Here is a 26,697-nt window from a genome sequence, read left to right on the forward strand (position 1 = left end):
GGGGGTGTCGAGGAGATTCACCAGGATGCTGCCTGGGATGGAACATTTAAATTATGAAGAGAAGTTGGCTTGTGTTGTTTTTGTTGGAGCAGAGAAGACTGGGGAACAGCCTGATTGAGGTGTGCAAGATCATGAGGGCCATGGACAGAATAGATCAGGAGCAGCTGTTCTCCTTAATTGAAGTGTTAGTCACAAGGGAACACAGGTTCAAGGTGAGGAGCAGGAGGTTTGAAGGGGAGTGTGAAGGAAAAATGTTTTTATCCAGAGGGTGGTGATAATCTGAAATGCGTTGCTTGGGAGGGTGTTAGAGGTGAGATGCCTCACATCCTTTAAAAAGTACCTGGATGAGCACTTGGCACATCATAACATTCAGGGCTATGGGCCAAGTGCTGGTAAATGGATTAGGTGGGAGTTCAGGTGTTTGTAATGTGTTGGTGCAGACTTGATGCGCCAAAGGGCTTCTTTTGCATAGTATGATTCTCGGGAACATTTGGGGCTAAGGTTGTGGCCTGAGTGTTGGTGAAATATAGTTTCTTTATTAAACCTTTTTTCTTTGGTTTACTTTGTGAAGTTAATTATTTTGTTGCTTGCAACTGAAATATCCTTACTGCTGGATGAACACGCTAGTCCTACAAATCTGTGAGATACCTACATTCCTCCAGTTCTGCCCTCTTGTCCATCTCCAATTTCCATTGTTCCATTGTCTAAGCACTATTCTCTGCAGTTCCGTCCTTAAACCTCTCCACCCCTCTCTCCTTTTTTAAGATGCTTCTTACCTTTGACCAATTTTTTTTAATCACCTGTTCTAATATCTGTGTTTTGCTATCAAATTTTGTTCAGTTACTTCCCCGTAAAACACCTTGGGATGAGTCCTTATTATGTTAAAGATGCTATATAAATGCTAATAAAAGTTGTTGTTCATAATTACCGAATCTTTTGCTGAATGGCTGATTTAAGGGAATGCCTCATTATTGGACGCAAATTAGGATTTCATGATATACATAAGATCCTGAAGTAATTGTAAGGAAACAGTAGGTTGGGTGCTGTCAATGGAACCAAATGATGAACAGGAAGAGAATCCCAAAAAACAAGAAGAAGAATTATGGGTATAAGGCTACCAGGAACAAGAATTCTTCTCTCATTGACAATTTCTCTTCTAACTTGTCTCATTTCCTCCAAATAAAAGGTGTGGTTATATGTACCAGCATGGGCCCTAGTTATGCATATCTTTTTCTGGGGTCTTTGGAACATTTCTTGTTCTAGTCTTCCTAGGGGTTGCCTCCCACATTTCTTTTGCTGGTCTATTGATGATTGTATTGGTGCCATTTCCTGCTCTTACCTAAAACTGGAAAAAATGATTAATTTTGCTTCTAATTTCCATTCCTCTTACATGGTCTTTCGCTGTGACTTCCTTTGCTTGACTTCTGTCTCCATTTCTGGGGATAAACCTAACCAGCTTATCTTCTTGGACTGCGGGAGGAATTCGGAGCACCTGGAGGAAACCCACACAGACACAAGGAGAACGTGCAGGCTCCACAGTGACCCAAGCTAGGAATTGAACCCAGGCCCCTGTGAGTCAGCAGTGCTAACCACTGTGCCAGCGTGTGGATAGATTGGGGGAAAAATGTGTCCAAGTTTGACAAAATTACAGCACCGAAACAGGTCCTTTGGCCCTTCAAGCCTGCGTTGACCATGCTGTCCTGCTGAACTAAAAACCCCTATGCTTCTGGGGACCATATCCCTCTATTCTCATTCAATTCATGTATTTGTCAAGATGCTCCTTAAAAAGTCACTACTGTAGCTGCTTCCACTACCTCCCCTGGCAGAGAGTTACAGGCACCCACCACCATCTGTGTGAAAAAGCTTGCCTCAGACATCTCCAACAAACAAACCAAGTTTCTCCAACCTCTCCATATAGCTAATGCCCTCCATATCAGACAACATCATGGTAAATCTTTTCTGTACCCTTTCAAGTCTCCACATCCTTCTGGTAGTGTGGTGACCAGAATTGAACACTGTATTCCAAATGTGCCCTCAGGTTCTATAAAGCTGCAACATGACTTGCCAATTTTTGAACTCAATGCCCCGGCCAATGAAGGCAAGTATGCCATATGCCTTCTTGACTATCTTCTCCACATTCGTTTCCACTTTCAGTGCTCTGTGTACCTGTACACCCAGCTCCCTCTGCCTATCAATACTCCTCAGGACTCTGCCATTTACTGTATATTTCCCATTTGTATTAGATTTTTCAAATGCATTGCCTCACATTTGGCCAGATTAAACTCCAACTGCCATCTCCCTGGCCAAGTCTGCAACTGATCTGTATCCTCTGACAGTCCTTATCACTATCCACAATTCCGTCAACTTTTGTGTCATCTGCAAACTTACTAATCAAACCTGTTACATTTCCCTATATATAACAAATAACAAAGATCCCAGCACTGATCCCTGAGGAACACCACTAGTCACAGCCTTTCATTCAGAAACTCACCCTTCCACTACTATCCTCTGTCTTCTACGACTGATGTGGAGATACCGGCGTTGGACTGGGGTAAACACAGTAAGAAGTCTCACAATACCAGGTTAAAGTCCAATAGTTTATTTGGTAGCAAAAGCCACTAGCTTTCAGAGCACTGCCCCTTCATCAGGTGAATGGGAGTTCTGTTCACAAACAGGGCATATAAAGACACAAACTCAATTTACAAAATATTGGTTGGAATGCGAGTCTTTATAGGTAATCAAGTCTTAAAAGGTACAGACAATGTTAATGGAGAGAGCATTATGCACAGGTCAAAAAGATGTGTATTGTCTCCAGGCAGGACAGTTAGTGAGATTTTGCAAGCCCAGGCAAGTCATGGGGGTTACAGATAGTGTGACATGAACCCAAGATCCTGGCTGAGGCCTCATGTGTGGAACTTGGCTATCAGTCTCTGCACAACGACTCTGCATTGTCATGTCATGAAGGCCACCTTGGAGAACGCTTATCTGAAATTCAGAGGCCGAATGCCCATGACCACTGAAGTGTTCCTCAACAGGAAGAGAACACTCTTGCCTGGTAATTGTTGAGCGGTGTTCATTCATCCGTTGTTGTAGCGTCTTCATGGTCTCCCCAATGTATCATGCCTCAGAATATTCTGTCCTGCAGCGTATCAGGTAGACAACATTGGCCGAGTTGCAAGAGTATGTACTGTGTATTTGGTCGATGGCGTTCTCATGTGAGATGATGGTATCCGTGTCAATGATCCGGCACATCTTGCAGAGTTTTCTGTGGCAGGGTTGTGTGGTATCGTGGTCACTGTTCTCCTGAAGCTGGGTAGTTTGCGGCGGACAATGGTCTGTTTGAGATTGTGCAGTTGAAGGGGTGTGGGGATGGCGTTGGTGAAATGTTCATCTTCAATGATGTGATGAAGGCTCCAGAAAAGATGTCATAGCTTCTCTGCTTCAGGGAAGTACTGACAAGGAAGGGTACTCTGTCCATCATGTCCCGTGTTTGTCTTCTAAGGAGGTCGGTGCAGTTTTTATCTGTGGCGTTTCAGAATTGTTGATCGATGAGTCGAGTGCCATGTCCTGAGAGCATCTTTCAGCGTCTGGAGGTGTCTGTTGCAATCCTCCTCATCTGAGCAGATTCTGTGTATATGGAGGGCTTGTCCATAGGTGATGGCTTTTTTAACGTGTTTAGGGTAGAAATTAGAGAAGTGGAGCATTGTGAGGTTAACCGTGGGCTTGCGGTACAGTAGAGTGGTGGAGGTGACCTTCCTTTATGGAGATGCGTGTGTCCGAGAATGCGACCGATTCCGGGGAGTAGTCCATGGTAAGTCTGATGGTGGGATGGAACTTGTTGATGTCATCATGGGTCCAAAGGAAGAAAATGTCATCAATGTATCTAGTGTATAGCATTGGTTGAAGGTTCTGTGTGGTGAAGAGGTCTTGTTCAAACCTGTGCATGAAGACGTTGGCATATTGAGGTGCAAATGTGGTCCCCATGGCTGTTCCACATGCCTGGAAGAAGAATGAGTTATTGAAGGTGAAGACATTGTGGTCCAGGATGAAACGAATGAGTTCTAAAATTGCACCTAGAAAATGGCAGTTGTCAGCATTGAATACTGAGGCAGTTACAGCAATGCTATCGTCGTGCGGGATGCTGGTGTAGAGTGCCGAGACATCCATTGTGACGAGGAGTGCTCCTGGTTCAACTGCTCCATGTGTGCTGAGTTTCTGTAGGAAGTCCATAGTCTCATGACAAAAGTTGCTTTGTACAATGGGTTTCAGGATGCCCTCGATGTAGCAGGAGAGGTTCTCACACAGGTTCCCATTGCCCGATATGATGGTACGGCTGGGTGTGTTTGCCTTGTGTATCTTCGGGAGGCAGTAGAGATCTTCAATGCGGGGAGTACGTGGAATGCAAGCACGGAGTGTGCTCTGAAGATCCAGATCAAATGTCTTGATCGGTCTGTTGAGTTGACAGATGTCAGGTTACAGATAGTGACAGGTTCTTTGGTCGGATCTGCGGGTAACTATCCGTAGTGTTCCCCGTTGTTCAGTTATCAGTACACTTCTTTGCAGTAATCTGATCTGTTTAGTATGACGATGACCCCTCCTTTGCTGGTTTGATGACAATGTTGCGGAATGTTGATGAAGACGAACATCTCACCAAGGCCTTCGCCACACCCCCACTTCTTGCCTTCAAACAACCACACAACCTCAAACAGACCATTGTCTGCAGCAAACTATCCAGCCTTCAGGAGAACAGTGACCACAACACCACACAACCCTGCCACAACAATCTCTGCAAGATGTGCCAGATCATTGGCATGGATGCCATCATCTCATCACCAGGTACATACTCTTGCAACTCAGCCAATGTTGTCTACCTGATACTGTGCAGGAAAGGATGTCCCAAAGTATGGTACATTGGGGGACACCATGCAGACCCTATGACAATGGATGAATGAACACTGTTAGACAATCACCAGGCAAGCGTGTTCTCTTTCTTTTGGGGAACACTTCAGCAGTCATGGACACTTGGCCTCTGATCGTCGGGTCAGCGTTCTCCAAGGTGGCCTTCACAACACACAACGCAGAGTCGCTGAGCAGAGACTGATAGCCAAGTTCTGCACACATGAGGACGGTCTCAACAGGGATCTTGGGTTCATGTCGCACTATCTGTAACCAGTGACTTGCCTGGGTTTGCAAAACATCACTTACTGCACTGTCTGGAGACAGTACACGTCTCTTTAACCTGTGATCAGTGCTCCATCCACTCACATTGTCAGCCACTTTAAGTCTTGAATCACAGATTAGGTGTAAAGATTCGCATTCTAATCAGTAATCTGTAAACTGTCTGTGCTTTATATGCTCTGAGGACAGAACTCTCCATTCACCTGAAGTAGAGCTTAACCTCAAGCTTGTGAGTTTATTATCAAATAAACCTGTTGGACTTAAACCTGGTGTCGTCAGACTTCGTACTATATAAAGGCACATGCAATTTACAGAATACTGATTAGAATGAGTCTTTACAGCTAACCTGCTATTCAAGTCTTAATAGCAGGTTAATTGTAAAGACTCGCATTCTGATCAGTATTCTGTAAACTGTGTGTGCCTTTATATGCCCTTCTCTGATCAGAACTTTCCACACGCCTGACAAAGGAACAGTGTTCCTGAAAGCTTGTGGGCTTACTATCAAATAAATTGATTGGACATTAACCTGATGTTGGGAGACTTCTTACTGTGTGAACTCCCCTGTCGCCAGTGAGGATACAAAGATTTCTCTCTAGGCCCCAGCAATTTCCTCCCTTGCCTCTCTCAGTATTCTGGGGTATCTCCCATCAGGAACCAAAAGAGAAAATGTTGGAAAATCTCAGCAGGTCTGGCAGCATTGTAAGGAGAAAAGAGCTGATGTTGAGTCCAGCTGACCCTTTGTCAAAGCACATGATTGTCCAACAACATCGTCTTACTCTCTCTCTCAAAGCTGTCCCTGTCCGCAGTTTCATTTCATCCTCTGCAGACATTTGACAAAGGGTCATCTGGACTTGAAACATCAGCTCTTTTCTCTCCTTACAGATGCTACCAGACTGCTGAGATTTTCCAGCATTTTCTCTTTTGACTTTAGATTCCAGGGCCGAATGGGATTATGCTTATACCCCATCAGGCCCTGGGGACTTGTCTACCTTAATGTTTCTCAAGATCCAGAATACCATCTCCTTTTTGATCTCAACATGACCCAAACTATCTACAAAAGGCCTTTGACTCAGTTTGGTGTGGAATTATACACACACGTTATATGCCATGCTGTTATTACACACAAATAAATGTTGACATCATTTCTATACAGCAACTTTAAGTTACAAACTATGGTATGAAAGGGAGAAAGACATTGGTATGTTAATTGAGTGCTCTTTCAAAATTCATTTGGTGGAGGAAGCTGCAGTTAGGGCAAATAGTCCTGGAATGTGTGGCATAGACTATTCATTACAAAACTAACATCACAATAATAGTATTGTGCTAGGCTTTGGTCAGGATCTTGCCACACAAATAATGACCAGAAGTGCTCCTTAAGAAAGTGTCACTGCATACTGTAAATCAAGTTGCTGTTCCCAAAATGGTTACTTCCTATTTACTACAAGTATAAAGGATGGCAGAGGGATGAAAGAGAAGTGAATTTGTTTCGATACCTAATTTGTTACAGAATGGATGTGGGGCAGATGTTCAGTGACTCATTATGAAACCAAAAAGGTGCTGGAACAAGGAATAATTTGAAATAAAATCATGAATCATTTGTTAATAATTTCAATATATAAAATCACTACAATGGTCGCTGTTGTTACTCAAACATCAATTTATATGGCATCTTCAATGTAATAAAACATCTTAAGGCATTGTGTGGGAACAGTATAAAACAAAATGATGTTAAGCCATGTAAGAATGGATCAGATGAGGTCAGCTTTGAGGAGTATCTTAAAGAAGGAAATAAAGGTGGAGAGGTTTGGGTTAATAGATGAATGTCCTTGAGCTTGCTCCACTGGTCATGGAGAGGCAGGCATCTCGGACGAAGGCAAGAGTGCAGTGCACAGATATGAGATTGGCAGGGAGTGAAAACAGTGTTGTCATCTGAAATGGAATTGTCAAAGCAAGAATACCCATTAATTCTCCAATCACAACGGCACCATGATGCAGCTCCCCATTTTATCACCAGCCCACTAGCATGATAGTTGACTGTGTGATGATTGAATGCACTGACATATTCCTCACTTAGATGCAACATCTTCAAGAGGCTCCAGAGAGAAGTCCCCTTTAACTATTAAGGAGGACACACAGACAGATGCATCTGCATCACACCCTTTCCAGACCAGTGTAGATACAAACACATCAGAGGGCATTCATTGTTGGCCGAGATGGTAGTGCACTGTAGGTAGGGCATGCCACATTTGCGCAAGGAGCTGGCAGAGGAAGAGAGTACTCCATGCATGGCGGAGGGATGGATACCAAGGCAATGCTGAGTCTGAGGCAGATGATGAGCTTCTGGAGTCAACGGGATGCCAGATGCTGGATGTCCAGTGGGATGTGTGGGAAGATCTGCTGGAGACCAAGGGCTGTGTGCTATGGTCTCTGTCACGGAGGAGTCCATGGGGAACATGAGCAATGTGTTTACTCTGAGCATTGAGCATACTGCCTCCTTCAATGAGACAGTGGTGACTCTCACAGAGAGGCAGTTTCCAAACAGAATTGGGATTTCAGGGGTTATGCTTGGACCTGCAGCCCTTACATAGACAATGTCCTCAGCTGATGGATGACGCATCTAGTCTCCATGCTAAATGCCTGTTGATTAATGGTGAAAAAGGGAGGTTTGAACCTCATACTGGCAGATGAACTGAATGTCACCTGGCAGTTTCCTCTCAGGTTACTCCAGAGGGCAGCAGCTTTTCTGCCAATGACTGCTGCATCTGAAAGGGCCATGACAGTTGAATGTCCAACTGTGACACTGCAACTTCTTTCCAAGTAATGTCTGCACATGCTCAGCCAGCAAAACAATTGCCAACCACAACAAAGACAACAGGCTCCTTCCAATGCCACTGCTGGCAAGAGTGGGAAACAAAAACACAGCACCTGTAAATTTGACCTACCTTGAGCATAACAGAGGCTTCTCATGGGTGTCATTATTTCTGTTCATATTTCAAAACTCTTTTGATGACCAGAGTATGTGTAATTTTTTTTAAAAAATAGGTGGCGATGGCAGGGGCTTTGAACTTTATTGTATAAACTGTGGTTGGAATTTGGGTTTCTGGGTTTGCAAATCATAAGTGTCTTTTATGGTGGCAGCACCCTTGGTATGAGCTGGAATCAATGCCATGGCAGCTTAGTTGAAGGTGCACATTATCAAGGCCTTCCTGAAGTCCCTACCTTCCTGAAGGTTCCTGACATCTGCTTCCATGACCTCACCCCATGTCTGCCAAAATTCCTCAGACCCATCAGTAGATTCATCCACTCCAGCATCCGGAACTGCCCCCCAATCCTCAGCAACCAGTGACCCCCCCCCCCCCCCCCACCCCCTTTGCCAGAGCCAGATTGTGCAGAGGACAACGACTATTGGGGATGCATGCTCTGGAGGATACAGCAGTACTCCCTTGATCAGTCCAGACCTCTGAATGCATCTTTAGCAGGCCAATAGTTCCCTCTATCATCCTTGTGGAGACATGACTACTTTTATATCTCTCTTCCTCTGTTCTTGGGTGACAGAGTAGGGTCCTGATCCACCTTTTCAAGGGATAGCCCTTGTCACCCAGAAGCCATCCTTCCAAAGTAGGAAAAGCAACAAGGAGCCTTGGCATGGCCTGTGTCACAGGATGTACGCATGACATGGGCACAGACTCACAGGATCTATGTCTTGTGGTCACAAATGATATGCACAGTTATTGAGTGAAACCACTTCCAGTTCATGAAGGCTTTTGACTCACCTGTAAGTGCCTTCAGAATACAATGAACTAGCTCTAATCATGAGTACCCACAATTAAGCAATGAACAGAATGCCAAAGCAAAAAAAAAGCACGTACACGCACCAATAGTGTTTATTTGTAACATTACATGCAAGAATCAAGCACTACAGAATTTAAACAGTAGTAACAGTTCAGTACAAACCACACATTCATACAATTTTTTTACACAATGTGACATAATTCACAAGTCTGTGCAGAAACACAAATTAGTGAAATACCAGGTTATAGACAAATATATATGAAGTATATTCTCATTATGTGGAAACAAAACCCAAAAAAGCCAAAATGTTTATAAATAAATATTAAACTACATTCCTGTGCTGATTGACTAACATACAAGGGTTTAGCTCTTACAGCCTACAAGGTTATGCATTGTGTTATATGAATGTGATTGAGGTCACACTGTTAAGCTCCATAATTTTGAGTTGGTTATATGTTTAACAAGCTTTTACAAAGTAATCACTTCTCTGCAGTACCAACCCAACACTGAATTGCAATTATAATCATGTATCTTACTTGTAACAAACTAGGTCCTGGATCTAAAGATTGGATTCATTCTTTAATTCATCCCCTTTCCATTTACTAAAAGTAGAAACTCAAAAACGATATTTAACCTTCTTGATTTTTTTTGACATTGATAGTTTGACACCCCTTGCACATGTCAACCACCGAGACCCCAGACCTTTCCGCATGTACACCCTGTACTAGAATAGGTTTTATATGCCAGTCTGAATTAAGCCAGGATTAGAAAGAACATCCTCTTAAAATGGGGAAAATGCACACAAAAATCCATATACAATTTTAAGCTGAATCATAAAAATCAGGATTACACACTTGGAGGCAGTGAGTGTGCACTAAGTGCCATGGGGAGAAGTTAAGAACAAGAAATAGGAGTGAGAATAGACCGTTTGGCCCCCGAAGCCTGCCCTGCCATTTCATAAGATCATGACTGATCTTATAGTGGCCAAAATAATTTTGATACATTGTGGCGAGGAGAGAGATGCGTCAGCTTTTTAGGGGAAGGGGAAAATGGGATTGGGGAGGTAATTGTACATTGTAGTGTATAGTTACTTCTCATCCTCTTCTAAAGTTTATTTATTTGTGTCACAAGGAGGCTTACATTAACACTGCAATGAAGTTACTATGAAAATCCTCCAGTCACCACACTCCGACACATGATTAGGTATGTTGAGGATTAATTTTAGCATGGCCAATGCCTAACCAGCACGTTTTTCGGACTGTGGGAGAAAACCAGAGCATCTAGAGGAAACCTGCGCAGACACGAGAAGGAAGTGCAGACTCTGCACAGACAGTGACTCAAGCCGTGAATCGCACCCAAGTCCCTGGTGCTGTGAGGCAGCAGTGCTAAGCACTGCCATTATGCTGTCCTAATATATCCAAACAAGTGAAAGAACATATCAGAACATTAGCTTAGGTACTGTGCATTTATACATTTTTATTCATTAAATATTGCAGCATTTTATATTTGCTACTCTACTTTTAAAAATCTTAAATTGTTTTACATAGCCTGACAAAGGAAAGTCTGTAGTTGGACAACATTTTGCTCAATAAAAAGTATAATTAGATGTAACATCCAAAGCGGTTCATCATGTGACAGGAGGGAAAGCGTTGTTCTTAAATCATCTCAGAACCTCATTCTCCCTGGAAATTCTGTACTATCCCTCAAGTACTCTCAATGGACCCAGTCAAGTTTAGAACTCCTTTAACATTGCACTGCCCAACTAACCTCAAATTCAGAAAAAACAGCCCCATATCAGCTAACATTTCTAACTGCCTCACCTAGAATTCAAGTGATGTTATTATTTTACTGGCAGTGGGATAGGGGTGGGTTAACAGTATAGTGAAAAGGTGCTGTTGTGGTCGTGACTATTTTGAAAAAGGTATCCATATTTCTTTTCCTTATAGCACTCATTTTCAATTCACCCACCTCCTGTCCTACAGTGCTCCTCCTCCCAAAAATCCAATGTGGAACAGAACTTTTCATTCCAAGCTCATTCACAGGACAACATTCTCCATTGGGCAGCATTTCCAAGGTTGTAAAAGAACAGTAAAAATAATTTCTGATATTGGTGAATGTTTGTAAGAAAACATGAGTGAACAATTTACAATGTTTATCCCACATTATCTGTTCATTATATTTAAAATATTTTTTGATACCACTTTTTAGTAATAGATATCCAATCATTATTTGCAGCATCCATAATCCTTCCATCTTAATAGTATCTGCAAATTTACAATAGATTTAATAATGGATAAAGGGTACCAACTCAAAATATGTGTCTCAACAGGTCAAAACATCTAACCAGTTTTCCAAGCCGAAACACTGGTGGTATAGAAAACTCACCACTGCACACTCATAAGAATCTGTGAAAGTACAATTTCATTGTTACAAAATACACACACTTCCGACCCATTCTTTTAACAAGCACACGGTTGAAGTGATTTGCAAATCAGGAGGACTTTTCTGCTACTACGCAAGTGGCAACACCTAGAAGGTCTACAGTTAAGGAGGCAACGTTAATTGGGGTCATTAATTACTACACCATTTGAGATGATGATCAGATTGGTATTAAACACCGCTGATCAAAAGGATCTTAATGCTAATGTCATTATTACACACCATGCTACTCAACAATGAGAAATATTACATTTCAATTCTATTGCTGCTAATTGCATGTACATATTACTTTAATTTTTGTTACATTAACATGTTTGGCAGGTTTATTAAATTACACATTCCTTATACTACCAACACATTGTCTATTTATCAAAGTATCAGAATTTCTGTTACTGAAAGTATCTTTTTACAATAAATCCATTGAACTGTACATTAATATTCATATTAACAGATGCTAACCCTTTTGTACACATTTGAACAAAGTTCCTCCAGGATGGTATAATACTCTTTATCTATATCTGCAGGGCTGTTTTTCCAGTTTTTTCCTTGCTACAATAGTGATATAATGTTATAAGAAGGAACTAGATTTATTTTTAAACTCCTGGCAGTTTCAAGTGACTCAGTACTTAGTTCACAAACCAAGCCAGTTTAATCTATTCCACTAACCTGGAAAGGGAGAAGCAACAAAGTTTTTAAATTATCCCTCAGCAAAACCGAGAGATGGAACAAACCTGTAGATAAATAGGAGATAAGAAACTGCACTGATTAGAACATGCCCAAATCCTCAGTTTAATAGATATGGATATTCACACATCACAAAGGGGATTCCTCCTTCTGTTTTATTAGCTTTGACTCCTATTCAAGATGTTAAATCAGGCATTAATGGGAATGTACAAATGCGGAGCAAAGTAGATCTATTGGGTCTGGAAAGCAACAAACAAAGCTTCTACCAGCAAAGCCCGTTGAAGTTACTTTGGCAGTTTAATTGGGAACAGCTCTGGAAAGAAATCTTAAAACTTCCCTTACATATTATAAAAGGTGCTTAATATAAGTAACCACATATCCCACCTTAGAGTTCGTATTTCTATGGTAAAATAGATCTGAAAACTTAACACAAAGCTAAGTTAACAGCCATAGTGTCTAACAGACCAGTACCCGAAATACTGGTATCTCAGCTGTGGAAAACAAAATGACCAGTGAGTTGGACATAACTACATTTTGTCAGTCTTACAACAGTTCTTTATGGGTCAGAGCACTGATCGAGAGGAAAAAGAATTTATTTTTATTACTAAATTTAGCAATTGTGTTGTGAAAAATAAGATCCACAGATTCATATTCCTTTATAAAAAAGGACATTACTACTACCTAACCATGTATGACATACAGATGCTAACCCTAACCATACATAGATACATTTACTTGAATTGTAGTGCAAGCCATACACATATTCATCACAAAACCGTATGTATTTGTGCATCCCTGGTATTAGGGTGCAAACTCAACAGATGAGACTCAATTATTTTTGTTTTACTTTATAATGTTAGGTGTTTGAAATATTTTTCCACAGTAGAATATTTAGAGTTTGAGAATATGTAAAAATAATGAACATAACAATTGAAATAATTCAAATAAAAACTAAAAAATGCTGGAAAGCTTCAGTTGGACAAGCTACATCTGTAAGAAATAATGTTTTAATGACCTTTCAGCAGAAATGTTAACTCTTTCTCTTAGCAGATGTTGTCTGATCTGCTGATGAGAGCTTTTACTTTGGATATCAGACAGCTGCTGTTTTCCACCTTGGATTTAAAATTATTGAGAGGTTTATGGAGAAGTCAACTTTTCAAAATAACACTGATAAGTTGGGCTTTTAACGTTCCCACAGCTCATCATCTTGATGAAGTATTTAGCCAGCCTGGCTATAGGCTAAAAATTAGTTACATCACAATAGATGCAGCACTATTTAATGAGAGAAAAACCATGGTCTACTCTTTACCCACATGCCAGGACAAAAAAAAATGACAGTGGAATGGGTCAAGTCAGTATTCTACTACGAACAAACAGAATGCAAAAACAGATCTAGCACATGCAGTTGACATGGAGATATACTTGTAAAGTTGCACTGTTGAATTATTCATGACATGAATATCATTTACCCACAACTTGAACTACAGAAACACCAAATGTAAAAGCACCAATGGATGTTAAGTGATTTTCTATACTTAAAACCTGGATGTATTGTGGAGCAGGAGGTGGGTAGGTGTTAAAACAGTTCATAATGCTTTAGATAAAGAATGTAGAATAAAAATTCCGTGGATTTTTCAGAAAATACAGATATTCAAAAGGCTGAGGCAATGTTATTCATTAGAAAAAGAATAACAGTAGTTTGGATTTTCATAGCTCTTTCAATGTAGGAAAACATACATTATTGTGTAATAAGATAAAAAAAACCAAGCTAGAGGATAACATATCCAGTCAGGTGACTTAATAGTTTGACAAGTTTCAAGGAGATTCTTAAAGTAGAGAGAAGCAGACAGGCTTAGGAAGAGAATTCCAGAGTTTATGGCTGAGGTGTTTGTAGATCTCAACCACTAATGGAAACATCCAATGTTATAAATTGTTTCACGTAGGGCACTGCTACCAAGACATGGCTTGGGGGCGGGGGGTTGTCTATATCAGCTAATACATTTTCATCTCATTATTAATGAAAACAATTCTACCCTGTTGCTTTACAGTTCAAAAAAACTCAGTAGAGGCAGTACAAGTTTGGAAAGGATAAAATTTCTAAATGCACTGTAGGTCTTTTACCCATAGTTCTGAGGGGAACATTAGAAATAAATCATAACAATCCTTAAGTTTTACCAAGTATTACCAATAAGACAAATCTCTAATCACCAGCTTTTCGCAGCACAGGTATTGTTACTGCTAAAAAATGAAAATGGAAAACTAGCCAGTGTCAGTAGTAAAATAACGTGATGAGTGCTCTGACCTTCCATCTACAGCACCTGCAGCTCTAATTACCATGCCAGTCAATTGGCAAGATTAGATAAATTTTTGAACAGTAAAGGAATTAAGGGTTATGGTGAGCGGGCGGATAAGTGGAGCTGCACCCACGAAAAGATCAGCCAGGATCTTTTTGAATGGTGGAACAGGCTCAATGGGCCAGATGGCCTAATCCTGCTCATAGTTCTTATGTTCTAACTCATCCAAGGAACAAATGTGCAGCTGGAATAGCCAAAGCATTGACCAAAAAAATTCCAGACAAATGGTCTGATTCAAGTACCGAAAGAACAGACTCACCAGCCTTTCAGAAAGGCAAAAACAGAGAAGGCAAATTTGGAGCACAACTATTGGACAATGACAAGTGCTGGAATCTTAGAATCATAGAATCCCTACAGTTTAGAAGGAAGCCATTTGGCTCACTGAGCCTGTGCCAACAACAATCCCACTCAAGCCGTATCCCCGTAACCCCACATACATACCCCTTGACACTAAGAGACAACATAACTACTCAACCAAACCTGCACATCTTTAGACTTTGGGTGGAAACCAGAGCACACAGAGGAAACCCATGCAGCCACAGGGAGAACATGCAAGATCCACACAGTCACCCAAGGCCAGAATTGAACCCCAGTCCCTGGCGCTATGAGGCAACAGTGCTAACCACTGTGCCACCCTCATTTTATCACCATTCACACCGGCGGGATTTTTCCATCCTGCTGCAGTGAATGGAGGTTTGGCTGGCCACCAAATTCTCCGACCTTGCTAAAGCAGGAGCATGGCGTGAACTGCAGATAAGATCACACCCATGGACACAAGATGGTAATGGTAAAGACAGGGTTTGGAATCAGTTGAAGGGTTTAATGTTTGGAATAGCCTTGCAGATAGGAAAATGGAGGATGAAACTCTGGAATCATAAATGAGGAGACGGTTAAATGCTTCAGCATTAGGGTTTAGATTTCTGTGGAAGAATGAACTGGATAGAATAAAAGGCCTCCGTTAACTTGTATATAACCCAAGCTTGCAGGTGAAAAGTACAAAACCTATAATCTGTTTCCTCCCCTACCAACAAACTCAAAGTAAACATCAGGATTTACATAGACCTGACTACAGGAAATGGGATTATATCTCAGTGAATCCTCATAGGATAACCATCTACACAATCTCACAGACAACAGATATGTTTCTGAGCGGTTGATGAATTGTTTCAATAATGGTTCCAGGAAAAACACTGCTCCTAAGTGGGGAAAAATTTCCCAACACCAACAAAGCAGGACTTAACTAAAACAAAATAAGACTACACACACATACACAATTACTTCAGAAATTCTCATTTAACCACTTTGCAAAAGCATGCACAAGTGGATGCTTGTGCAGCAATCATCATCTTCTCTTGGCTACATCAGGGTTCATCCTGCATTTAATGCACATTTCCAATGCATTTCTAGCTGAAATGCATTGCGTTTTAGTGTTATACATGAAATACAATTAGTATAGTTCAGCACTAAAATATAGTTTAGAATAAACTTGTGAATTTCTCTAATGTCCCTTATCATACAGAAAACTTATATGATGCTTATTGCATTATATAAGGTGCTATGTCCTAACAGAACTGAGCTCTGGCCAGAGAAATCAGCTCACTTGGAAATTTAGGTTTTTTTTAAATAAGAAAGTACTTTTGCTGAAATTTTAATAATTAACACTTTGTAATAATGCCAGAACAGGTAGTTATTTCAATTCCCTTTGGCAAGATACATGTTAATCAAGAAGTAGGGTCCTTTGAGCTAGTACTGTTCTCGGAGGTAGTGGCTCTAAACCATTATTTAGTTATGAACTGCAGAGACGTGTTACAAGTCCAATGATATATGTGCACAATACATCATTATGCATTATGTGGAGAACGCTAAAAGCCAATAGTTTAAAAAAATGTCAGTTTCAAACTGAAGAGTGCACACCAGTTTATGAATTATTTAGTGGGGGGGAGGGGCAGGAAGAGAATGAAAGGAAATGCACAAAATGCAAGTGCATCACCAGCCATGTGTTGAGAAGCCATAGCAAACTGTACAGCAGCAACCTGCTCATTAACAGATTAACAGCACGCACATACACACACCCAAAATTACACACGTCAGTTATAAAGCAAACAGCGTATCCTTGGAACGGTCTGGTTTCTTTACGCTTTCAGCAAGCACTGCCAAAGGAGTAGAGTTACTGGAGGGAGGGGAAGGTAGATTTGGGACTCTCTCTGCTGCTTTTGCTCTTTCTTCCAAAAATTTATCAAATTCTGGAAAAAAAAAGTACACATTTAAATTCAATGTAAGATTTAGTGTATTCTTAAAGACAGTTGGGTTTTGTTTTGGTTCAACCTGTAGCCATGCATCAACCCTTGGTGAGAACGTGGGCAGCTGACCTGCTCCTATACCACTGCCCCTCAAAGCAGCTGCAAGTGAGCATGGGAGAGTCACCCAGTGAGACTCACTTGTCAGTTTTTCTTCCCTTTGGGAATGTGTTGACTCTGTTTAGCCTCTTTGCCAATGGCACAGCCAAGCCTGTGAACTCACCTCTATGGAGAATCACCAGAACAGCATGTTGGTGCTCCAATCTCTCTGCCCTCACTGATTATTTCTAGGGTTTATGAACAGATAATATGATAAGAAATCCTGAACGTTACACTAACACTATATGAGGTTAGCATATTAAAAGCTTATCTAAAACATACTGCAAACTACAGTTTATGAAGATACCAGATAAGCACCTTACCTTCACTTGTTACTCCTTCTTCTGCATCATCTCCTTTCTGAAATTAAAAAAAGTCTTTATGACACCTGTGGCTTGGATCTCTACAGCTCAAGCATATCTCACGGATAATAAAATTATTCTATTAATCTTTCCTCAAAAAAGCTGAAACAGAACAATTACATTTGCTGGAAAAAAATCCATAGCAATTTGAGTTATCTTTTTAATATTTCAGAAGATTACCTCCTATTACTCTCACTCTCTCGATTATTTAGAGAATTCTCTGATTATTTAGAAAATGTGTAACAAAACAATGCAATACCAAGAGATTCAATGCAAGCAGATTCAAGAGATTAAGAGACAACACTGAAATGTGTAGCCACTCAAAAGATGAAAGCTACTGCTTTTGGAAACCAGAGGGTAAATCCAAATGTAATTTACAATCTGTTATTTTCTTCCGCCCAAAAGGACAAAGCAATGTTGTTGAGAGTACAATTGGGAGGCAATGGCCTAGTGGTATTATCGTGAGACTATTAATCCAGAAAGTCAGCTAATGTTCTGGGCAGATGGTGGAGATTAAATCCAATTTAAAAAAATCTGGAATTAAGAATCTACTGATGATCATGCAACCATTGCTGATTGTTGGAAAAACCCATCTGGTTCACTAAAGCCCTTTAGGAAAGGAAATATGGTCTGGCTTACATGTGACTCCAGAGCCACAGCAATGTGGCTGACTTTCAACTGCCCTCCAAGGAGAACTAGGGATGGGCAATAAGTGCTTGCCAGCCAGCAATGCCCATGTTTCACAAATTAATACACAAAAAAAAATCTGTACCACAGTCCTGCCCAATCCCCATTGAATAAGAGCATGAGGCAAAACTTGTGGAGATTGGAGAAATCTGACTCTTGATATTTCCATGACATGCTTGAAGATTGGAAGGTGGCAAATGTAGTGCCTTTATTTAAGAAGGGCTGCAGGGAAAAGCCTGAGAACTACAAGCCAGTGAGTTTAAAGTCTGTAGTGGGTAAGTTAGAATCATAGAATCCTACAGTGCAGAAGGCAGCCGTTTGGCCTATCAAGCGTGCACCAATAATCCCACCCAGGCCCTATCCCCGTAACCCCATGTAGTCACCCCGCTAATTCTTCTAACCTACGCGTCCCAGGACTAAGGGTCAATTTAGCATAGCCCATGCACATCTTAGGACTGTGGGAGGAAACTGGAGCACCTGAAGGAAACCCAGGGAGAACATGCAAACTCCACACAGACAGTAACCTAAGGTGGGAATCGAACCCAAGTTGTTGACGCTGTAATGCAGCAGTGCTATTATGTGCCACTGTGTCGCCCAGTTGTTAGAAGGTATTCTGAGAGACAGAATCTCCAGGCATTTGGAGAGGTAAAGACGGATTAGGGACAGTCAGCATGGCTTTGTGAATGGAAAATCATGTCTCACGAATTTGACTAAGTTTTTTGAAGGGGTCACCAAGAAGATAGATGAGGGCAGTGCAATCAACATTGTCTACATGGACTTCAGCAAAGCCACTGACAAGGTATTGCATTGTAGATTATTGCATAAGATTAAATCTCATGGGATCCAGTGTGAGACAGCCAATTGGATACAAGATTGGCTTGATAACAGAAGACAGGGGTCAGTGCTGGGTCCACTGTTATTTGTTATTTATATTAATGATTTGGATGAGAATTTATGGGGCATAGTTAGTAAGTTTGCAGATGACACCAAGATTGGTAGCATAGTGGATAGTGAAGAAGGTTATCTAGGATCGCAATGGGATCTTGATCAATTGGGCCAGTGGGCCGATGAATGGCAGATGGAGTTTATATAGATGCGAGGTGATGCATTTTGGTAGATCAAACCAGGGCAGAACTTACTCAGTTAACGATAGGGCGCTGGGGAGAGCTATAGAACAGAGATCTAGGGGTACAGATTCATAGCTCCTTGAAAGTGGAGTCACAGGTGGACAGGGTGGTGAAGAAGGTATTTGGCATGCTTGGTTTCATTAGTCAGAACACTGAATACAGGAGTTGCGACATCTTGTTGAAGTTGTACAAGACATTGCTAAGGCCACACTTGGAATACTGTGGGCAATTCTGGTCACCCTATCATAAAAAGGATATTACTGAACTAGAAAACGTGCAGAGAAGATTTACTAGGGTGCTACCAGGACTTGACAGTTTGAGTTATAAGGAGAGGCTGGATAAACTGGGGCTTTTTGCTTGGAATGTAGGAGGTGTGGAGTGATCATATAGAGGTCTATAAAATAATCAGGGGCATAGTCAAGATAGATAGTCAACATCTTTTCCCAAAGGTGGCGGAGTCTAAATTAGAAGGTATAGGTTTAAGGTGAGAGGGGAGAGATATAAAAGTGTCCAGGGGGCAATTTTTTCACACAGAGGGTGGTGAGCGTCTGGAGCAAGCTGCCAGAGGTAGTAGTAGAGGCGGGTATAATTTTGTCTTTTAAAAAGCATTTGGACAGTTACATGGATAAGATTGGTGAAGGAGGATATGGGCCAAACACGAGCAATTAGGACTAGTGTAATGATAAAAACTGGGCAGCATGGACAATTTGGGACGAAGGGCCTGTTTCCACACTGTAAACCTCTATGACTTTAAGGGAGATAAGATCAGAAATTTGGTTAAACGCTGTATTTTGTTCAGATCTATATTGAGAACTTATTTTAAACCAAACTATGCATAAACTATTCCAAATGACTTTTTCACTCCAGGGCAGGTTAAATATTTAAGTGTTTATTTGTGCTCTGTGCCAGTGGGGTTACAAGCAGCAACATAGGCTATTTCTGTGCCTCATTCATTGGAATGGAATTTTACTGACCTGCTGCCACGGGAATTGTAGCAGGCAAGGGGCAGAAAATGGAAAGGTCTGTTGACCTCGGGCGGGATTTTATGATTTTGGGATGAGCAAGGACATAAAGCCTCGCCCATTGTCAATCGTGAGTCTCTTTTTCACCACACCATCCCTCCAAAAATAAATCAATATATCCTTGTTATATTAGAAACTTTTAACAGAATGGAATACCTTGGCAATAGTTTTAGGACGTCAGTCTAATTATGTCAATGATTAATTACCTTCAGTCTATGAACGACTGATGTAATAAGGAGAAAGGTTTTCACTTGGATTTCAGCTTGAAGTGAGTGGTTCTAATATTTTCCTCATGCACAGACAATGTCAGATACAATTCATATCACAATTATTGAAATCTAGGGAATACACAGCAACAATATTTGATGTTTTTTTGAATGTCAAACTATATGTCATTAAATATGTTCAAAGCTGAGATAGTGATAAGATTAGAATGATTTGTTTAAAAAAAAGTAACCATGAAATGGTGAGAGTGAATTAAATGGAAAAGGAAATTGGGATGCAAATAAATCAGGGCACCAATGGGAACTAACAAATCAAATCTTGATACACAAACATAATAAGAACATAAGAAATAGGAGCAGGAGTAGCCCCTCGAGCCTGCCTCACCAATGCCCTATACAGCTGCAGCAAGACCTCCCTACTTTTATATTCAATCCCCTTCGCTATGAAGGCCAGCATCCCATTCGCCTTCCTGACCACCTGCTGCACCTGCAAGCTGGGTTTTTGCGACTCATGCACAAGGATTCATTCAATGAATTCAATGAAGAAATACAAGAATGAGCAAAGATATTCCAGAAACAAAACTGATTCAAAACAAATACAATTTTATCAACTTGAATTCCATCGTTTAGTTCTGCCATTAATTATTTCACATTTGTCTAAGATTGGTGGACGTATTGCCCTTTTTTGCTCCCTTAATATTTCATGCCAGGCTAAGTAGTTCCTGTGGGCAAGACAGCAGATAGGCTGTCCATTCCCAAGCCACAGTTCTAGGTCTTCGGCATAATTATAGCTATAATAATTATCACTCGGTCCATTGAGTCTCTGTCAGTGCTCTTAAAAAGCAATTCAATTAACTCCCGCTGTGCTGCACTTCCTCCATATCCCTGCAATTGCTTCTCTTTCAAATACTTATCCAACCACCCACATCAGGTAGTGCATTCTGAATCCTGACTACTCGTCACATAAAAATGTTTTTTCCTCACATTACCATTGTTCTTTTGCCATTCAATTATCAGCCCTTCAAATATTCCTTTATTTAAACCCATCAGGACTTCAGTAGCTCCATCAAGTCTCCCTTAGCCTTCCCTGCTCCAAGAACAATGCCAGCTTCTTCAGTCCATCCACATAAATGTCCCTTATTTCATAAATGTGAGTCTGAAGTTACATGTAGTTAAGGACTGCAGATTTCCTTCCCTGAAGGACATTAGTAAACCAAATTGGCTTTTCTGACAATCGACAATGGCTTAATGTTCATCAGTAGATTCTTAGTTACAGATTTAAAAAAAAATTGAATTCAAATTGCACCATCTGCCGTGGTGGGATTTAAATCCAGGTCTTCAGAAAATTTGAGGAGTTTCTGGATTAATATTCTAGCAACAATACCATCAAGCCTTCACCTCCCCTTCATCATGGAGTGCATTAGACCTGAACTTGATCCTGTTTTCAATAAACTGGCAAAAGAATGCCCTTTCTAGGGGTTGATGGTTAGGAGTCAGAAGCAGAAGCCCCATCCGATCCCCGACCCTGGGGTGCTAGTCAACACTAGCTCCTGACAGCTCCAACAGTTAAAATCTGAATCTATTTTCTGATTTTACTGACTCCAGTTCTAAAAGTATGCAAGCAAAATATACCTCACATCAGATAAAGTCGCTCCAATTAGATTATGCCAGCACCTTAAGCCTCTGTTGATCTTTTTGGTACAATAATGATTTGGCAATATATCACCATCTTTAAAAGGACTTTATCTATAAACAGGACCTTTATTTAGAAAATAATGAATTTGAAAGTTTGCAGAGTGGTTTGATCTATACAATAAAACCAAGTGGGAACATACAAAGTGCAAAAAAATTGTTCTGGCATGCTGTTTTTGTGCTTCAATCACTGTCAATCTTTCTCTTCCACCGGGTGGTGGAACTATTTTAAAAACAAAATCAACAAATCTCTTATTTTTGAAACTTTCAACGTAATGGGTTATAAACATATTGGCAGCAATTTTGGAAAATGTATTTAATTATGTCTAAAATTAGTCAAAAACAGTCTGTGAACAGTTCATGCCATGAGGAGAAAGAGATTTTCACCTGGATCTTGGTTTGGAACAGAAGTGTTATAATTTCTTTCTCTCTCACAATGACAGCAGATTCAATTTATGTCACAGCATGTTTTAATGTCGAGAAGGTACACAGCAAGACTCGTGGGTGGTTTTTGAATGTCTAATTCTATACAAGCGACTTGTGCATGAGCAAGATATACACACTAACAGGCAGAAATTCCAGCAGATGGCTGGATATTCTTTTGCAAATCAATATCTAAAGAACAGAATGTAATTCAAACCATAAGTCTATGTATTGCACGTTCTAGCATGGTCCAGTTCTTTGTTTAAATACAGGGTTAGGTAGAAGTACCGTTCATATGTAATCATTCCTATATAACAATTTGGGGGGTGGGAGCAGGAACAGAGAGAGAAAAAAAAAGTAGTACTGAGAGAATTTCAAACCAAAGCAAAACAAAAAACAAAAAGCCCCTCACCACATCAGTGCTGAGCCATTCTTCAACGTCATCCATGATAGACTGTGCGACAGGAATCTACACAGTGACGGGAAAACCAAACCAGACAAAGTAAACATAACATATAAAGAAAGAAACTTATAAATGGGAATGCAAAAATTCAAGATCCACAAAAAAGATAATTCACGGAAATATAAAACAGCAATGATAGAATTCATAATTTAAAAAAAAAAATCAAGATTTAACAATGAAAATGGGTACATGAACCAACTGAGGGCACAACTGTGGAGAGAAACAAAGATGACCCTCAATGAGGAATACACCGGAGAAAACACTGCATGGCCACTTTTTTAAAAAGTTTTCTTCAAAACAATAAAGAATGGTACATGTATTTTGAAAAGCTACTCTATTTATACGGTTACCATCAAATTGGAAACAGCATACTGAATGGGATTGTTTTGTCAACAATCCATGGGGTTTAGCTATGTTGAGGGATATCAAGTTTCCTGCCTCCATTTTGATGGGCTTTGCACAGTTGTATCACTGCTTGTATCTTTTTCCAGAACATAGCATTGGTATGTGTTCGTGGCTGCCTGATACTGAGTTGCAGGTGGCATTTGTATTATAACGTTACTCAGAGGTGCTGTATTAAGAAAATATGGGTGATACAGCATTTTAGGGTTCAAGCAGTGAGCCAGAGAGTGTATGGTATGCACTTTGAGATCCCCATATAGTGAGTTTTTAATGTGACCCATGATGTTAGGTGAGGCATGATGGCGCAGGAAGGCATTTCCCCATAGAAATGGTGTGTTGCTGATTTCTAAAAAGCAACAAATTAGGAGATTTTCTGACCTTGCCACACTAGGCACAAGTCCCGGAGAACAGAGTGCTGGGCTAAAAATTGGCTTTGTGCCCGTGCCAAACAGTTTGCAATCATTCCAGTCCCCCTCTAATGACACAAACTGGATCAGGGTATGAGACCGATTGGCAGAGTTAAAGTAGCATTTAAATATGCATAGCCTGTTCAACATTGGATTCTCTAGGACCTTCCAATCTTTGCGTGTGATGTGAAATGGACGAGAATCACTCCTGGTCTCCATTAGCGGGTGGCCACACTAGGGGGCTTAGAAGCCATTGATGGTCAGGGATACGGCCGGGCAGTACCCATCAGGCAGTGGCCTCTTCATACATTGTCAAATGGGCATTGCCAACCTGGCAGTGCTGGTGTGCTAGGGCAGTGCCAAAGGGCCTGAGGGGGACATGTCAGGGTCCCAGTGCCAGAAATCTATGTCAGGAAGGGGCTGGGGAAACATGCTGCCGATGCAGGGTCCAATGTTCGGGGGGTGTGTGTGTGTGTGTGTGTGTGTGTCCCAGTAAACAGATCGGGGATTGCTATGGGAGGGCGGGGGTGAGAGGGCGAGGAGAGGGGTGGTTGACAGGGCACTCAACTGCATCCAAATTGACCAAATACAGACTGGGTGACCGCTTTGCTGAACACCTTCAGTTCATCCACAAGGAGGATCCAGACCTTCCTGCTGCTTGCCACTTCAACACACCTGTATTCCTGTCCGCATGTTCATCCTTGGCCTTTTGCAATGTTCTAGTGAACCCCAATGTAAGCTGGAGGAACAGCATCTCATCATCTGATTGGGCACTTCACAGCCTTCCAGGTGGAACATGGAGTTCAACAACCTCAGAGCATAAATTCTCCCCTCCACCTTTACTCCATTTCCATTTATTTTATTTCATTTTGTTTCTTTTCAACTCATTCATCCATTTTTATCATCCTTCCTTCTCACTTCCATTTTTTCACCTCTCCATTCCAGCTCTCCTCCTTGCGTCCCTGCCGCCCCACCTCAACTCCCGGGCAACTGCCATAATTCTCTGGCAGTCCCTTAACCATCTGTATCTCTGTTCTGCCATTCACACGTTGATTACTTAATGGACACTTTTAGCACCTTTCTCAGCCTTCTTCTTCCTCATTTACATTCACTTTGTCCAATTACAGCACCCTGCCCCCCCCCCCCACCTCCCTTGTAGTATAATTCTTTGCTAATTTTCTTTGCTCTCAGTTCTGACAAAGGGTCATCTAGATTCAATGTTGGCTCTATTCTCTCTCTCCACAGATGTTGTCAGACCTGCTGAAATTTTCCAGCGTTGTGTGTTTTTATTTCAGATTCCATTGAGTGGATTTGTAAACACTGCAAAATCAACCTATGAAAAGGATATTTTGGTCTTCTTCAATTGGTGGCTTTAGCCAGTCAATGAGTAGTAACACATTTAAATTAGAGAAAACAGTCATAGGTTCTTGCAAGTATGACATTCACCCAGCATATACAAAAAAAAGGACAAAAGACAGCACCAGATAGAAAATTCAAAAGGCCAGTGAAACAGAAATTGTCACTACAAAAGAGTTAACATTTTTGTCTCATATTTACAGACCACACAGGTTTATAACTTATACGAACACCTTCTGGAGATGGTAACTTTTAACACAGCTGTCACTTTAAACTAACCATGCATGAATGTTGCATTGAATGACGATGTACTACCCCATTGGTCAGAGAGTGTATTGCATGCACTCTCATGATCCTCATTTAGTGAATTTCCAATGCAAGCCAAGTTAGGTGAGGCGCGATGGAAGAGTAAGGCACTTCCTCATTGGGTATCAGACTACCAAGAGTTATGAATTGATTTGCACCCCATCACTCCTCACACCCTTTCCCTGGCTTCTATTCAGTTTCCTTCCTTAGCTACCTGTTGTAGTTAAGAGTTTTTCACCCAGATCACCAGTGTTTCCCAGCTGGTAAAGTCACTCTGTCCCATTTTTTGTTCCCTTTCATTTGTGTAGCAATGGAGGAAATTGGGAAACCAGCAGAAGAGGCAATAAGACTTATCCCGGAACTTGGCATGCTAGTTCAGAGCACCATCCATGTAAACACAAATTGAACCCAGTAGTGAGGAAATAGAAACTGGGAAGTGATCTTTGTTGCCCAAGTCAATGAAATGTCATGCAGGTAATAGCTAAAAGCTAGAAACAAAAATACATTTTGAATACTAAATGCATTTGCTCTTACAGCATTAAAGTTACATTACTTTCTCTGTCTCTCTAATAAGATAGTCCATGCAAAAGTATTTGCAACAACTTGACATTAAGACTATGCAGCATTACAATTTTAGATTCAAAAGTTTCAGAAATGGATGGAAGAATTCTGGTTTTTATATATTTAGGTAAATTCAAAAGGCCAGTGAAACAGAAATTGTCACTACAAAAAGTTAACATTTTTGTCCCATGTTTAGATACCACACAAGTCATAATTTCATTAAAAGCTTGGCCTATATTAAAGCACATGTCTCAAATTTGTAAGGATTTGATGTATTATTTTATTTATACAACATCTCCTTTCCTTGCCCTTTAATTTTCTGCTCTTTTCAACACAATGATGGTTGCAGGACATAAAGAAGGGCCACTGGGAGCTTAATGTGAGAATTTAGGCATCAAGTTTTGGCACATTATTCTGCAATGGAACATAACAGGAACAGGAGTAGGCCATGGACCTGCCCTTCCATTTAACAAGATTATGGCTGATCTTCTACCTTAATGCTATTTTCCTGCATGATCCCTACATTCTTTTAGGTAATTGGTATTTAGAAATCTATAAACTTCTACTTTGAACGTATTCAAGGACTGAGCTTCCAGAGCCCTCTGGGGTAGAGAATTCTAAAGTTTCACCATCTTCTGACTGAAGAAATTCCTCTTCACCTCAGTCCTAAATTGCATTTTATTTGTAAACTGTGACCCTGATTCCTAGAACTCCCCCATTCAGAGGAAACTTTTTTTCTCTATTCTGCAAAGCCTTGTAAGAATTCTGTATGCTTGAATTAGGTCACCTCTCATTTTTCTAAACTCTAGAGAATATAGGCCC

At 40.8% G+C, this 26,697-nt stretch overlaps 1 protein-coding gene across 5 annotated transcripts in view; it reads right to left on the bottom strand.

The window, feature by feature from the left end:
• Positions 1–12,670: 12,670 nt before the first annotated feature.
• tom1l2b (target of myb1 like 2 membrane trafficking protein b) overlaps positions 12,671–26,697 on the bottom strand; it is a 79,970-nt gene continuing 65,943 nt past the window's right edge. For 3 of the 5 annotated variants that reach the window (XM_080206487.1, XM_080206484.1, XM_080206483.1), the window contains 3 exons: positions 22,793–22,849; positions 17,167–17,203; positions 12,671–16,690 (listed from right to left, as the gene is read on the bottom strand). In XM_080206487.1, coding sequence (XP_080062613.1) covers positions 16,539–16,690; positions 17,167–17,203; positions 22,793–22,849 — 246 coding nt within the window. In that variant the 3' untranslated portion in view covers positions 12,671–16,538. Of the gene's footprint in view, positions 16,691–16,954; positions 17,032–17,166; positions 17,204–22,792; positions 22,850–26,697 lie in introns of those variants that run through there. The other 2 variants (XM_080206485.1, XM_080206486.1) reach the window with 2 other exon arrangements.

This window comes from Carcharhinus amblyrhynchos, chromosome 18 (genome assembly GCF_965287045.1).
Source record: "Carcharhinus amblyrhynchos chromosome 18, sCarAmb.v2.hapA, whole genome shotgun sequence".
Taxonomy (NCBI): Eukaryota; Metazoa; Chordata; class Chondrichthyes; order Carcharhiniformes; family Carcharhinidae; genus Carcharhinus; species Carcharhinus amblyrhynchos.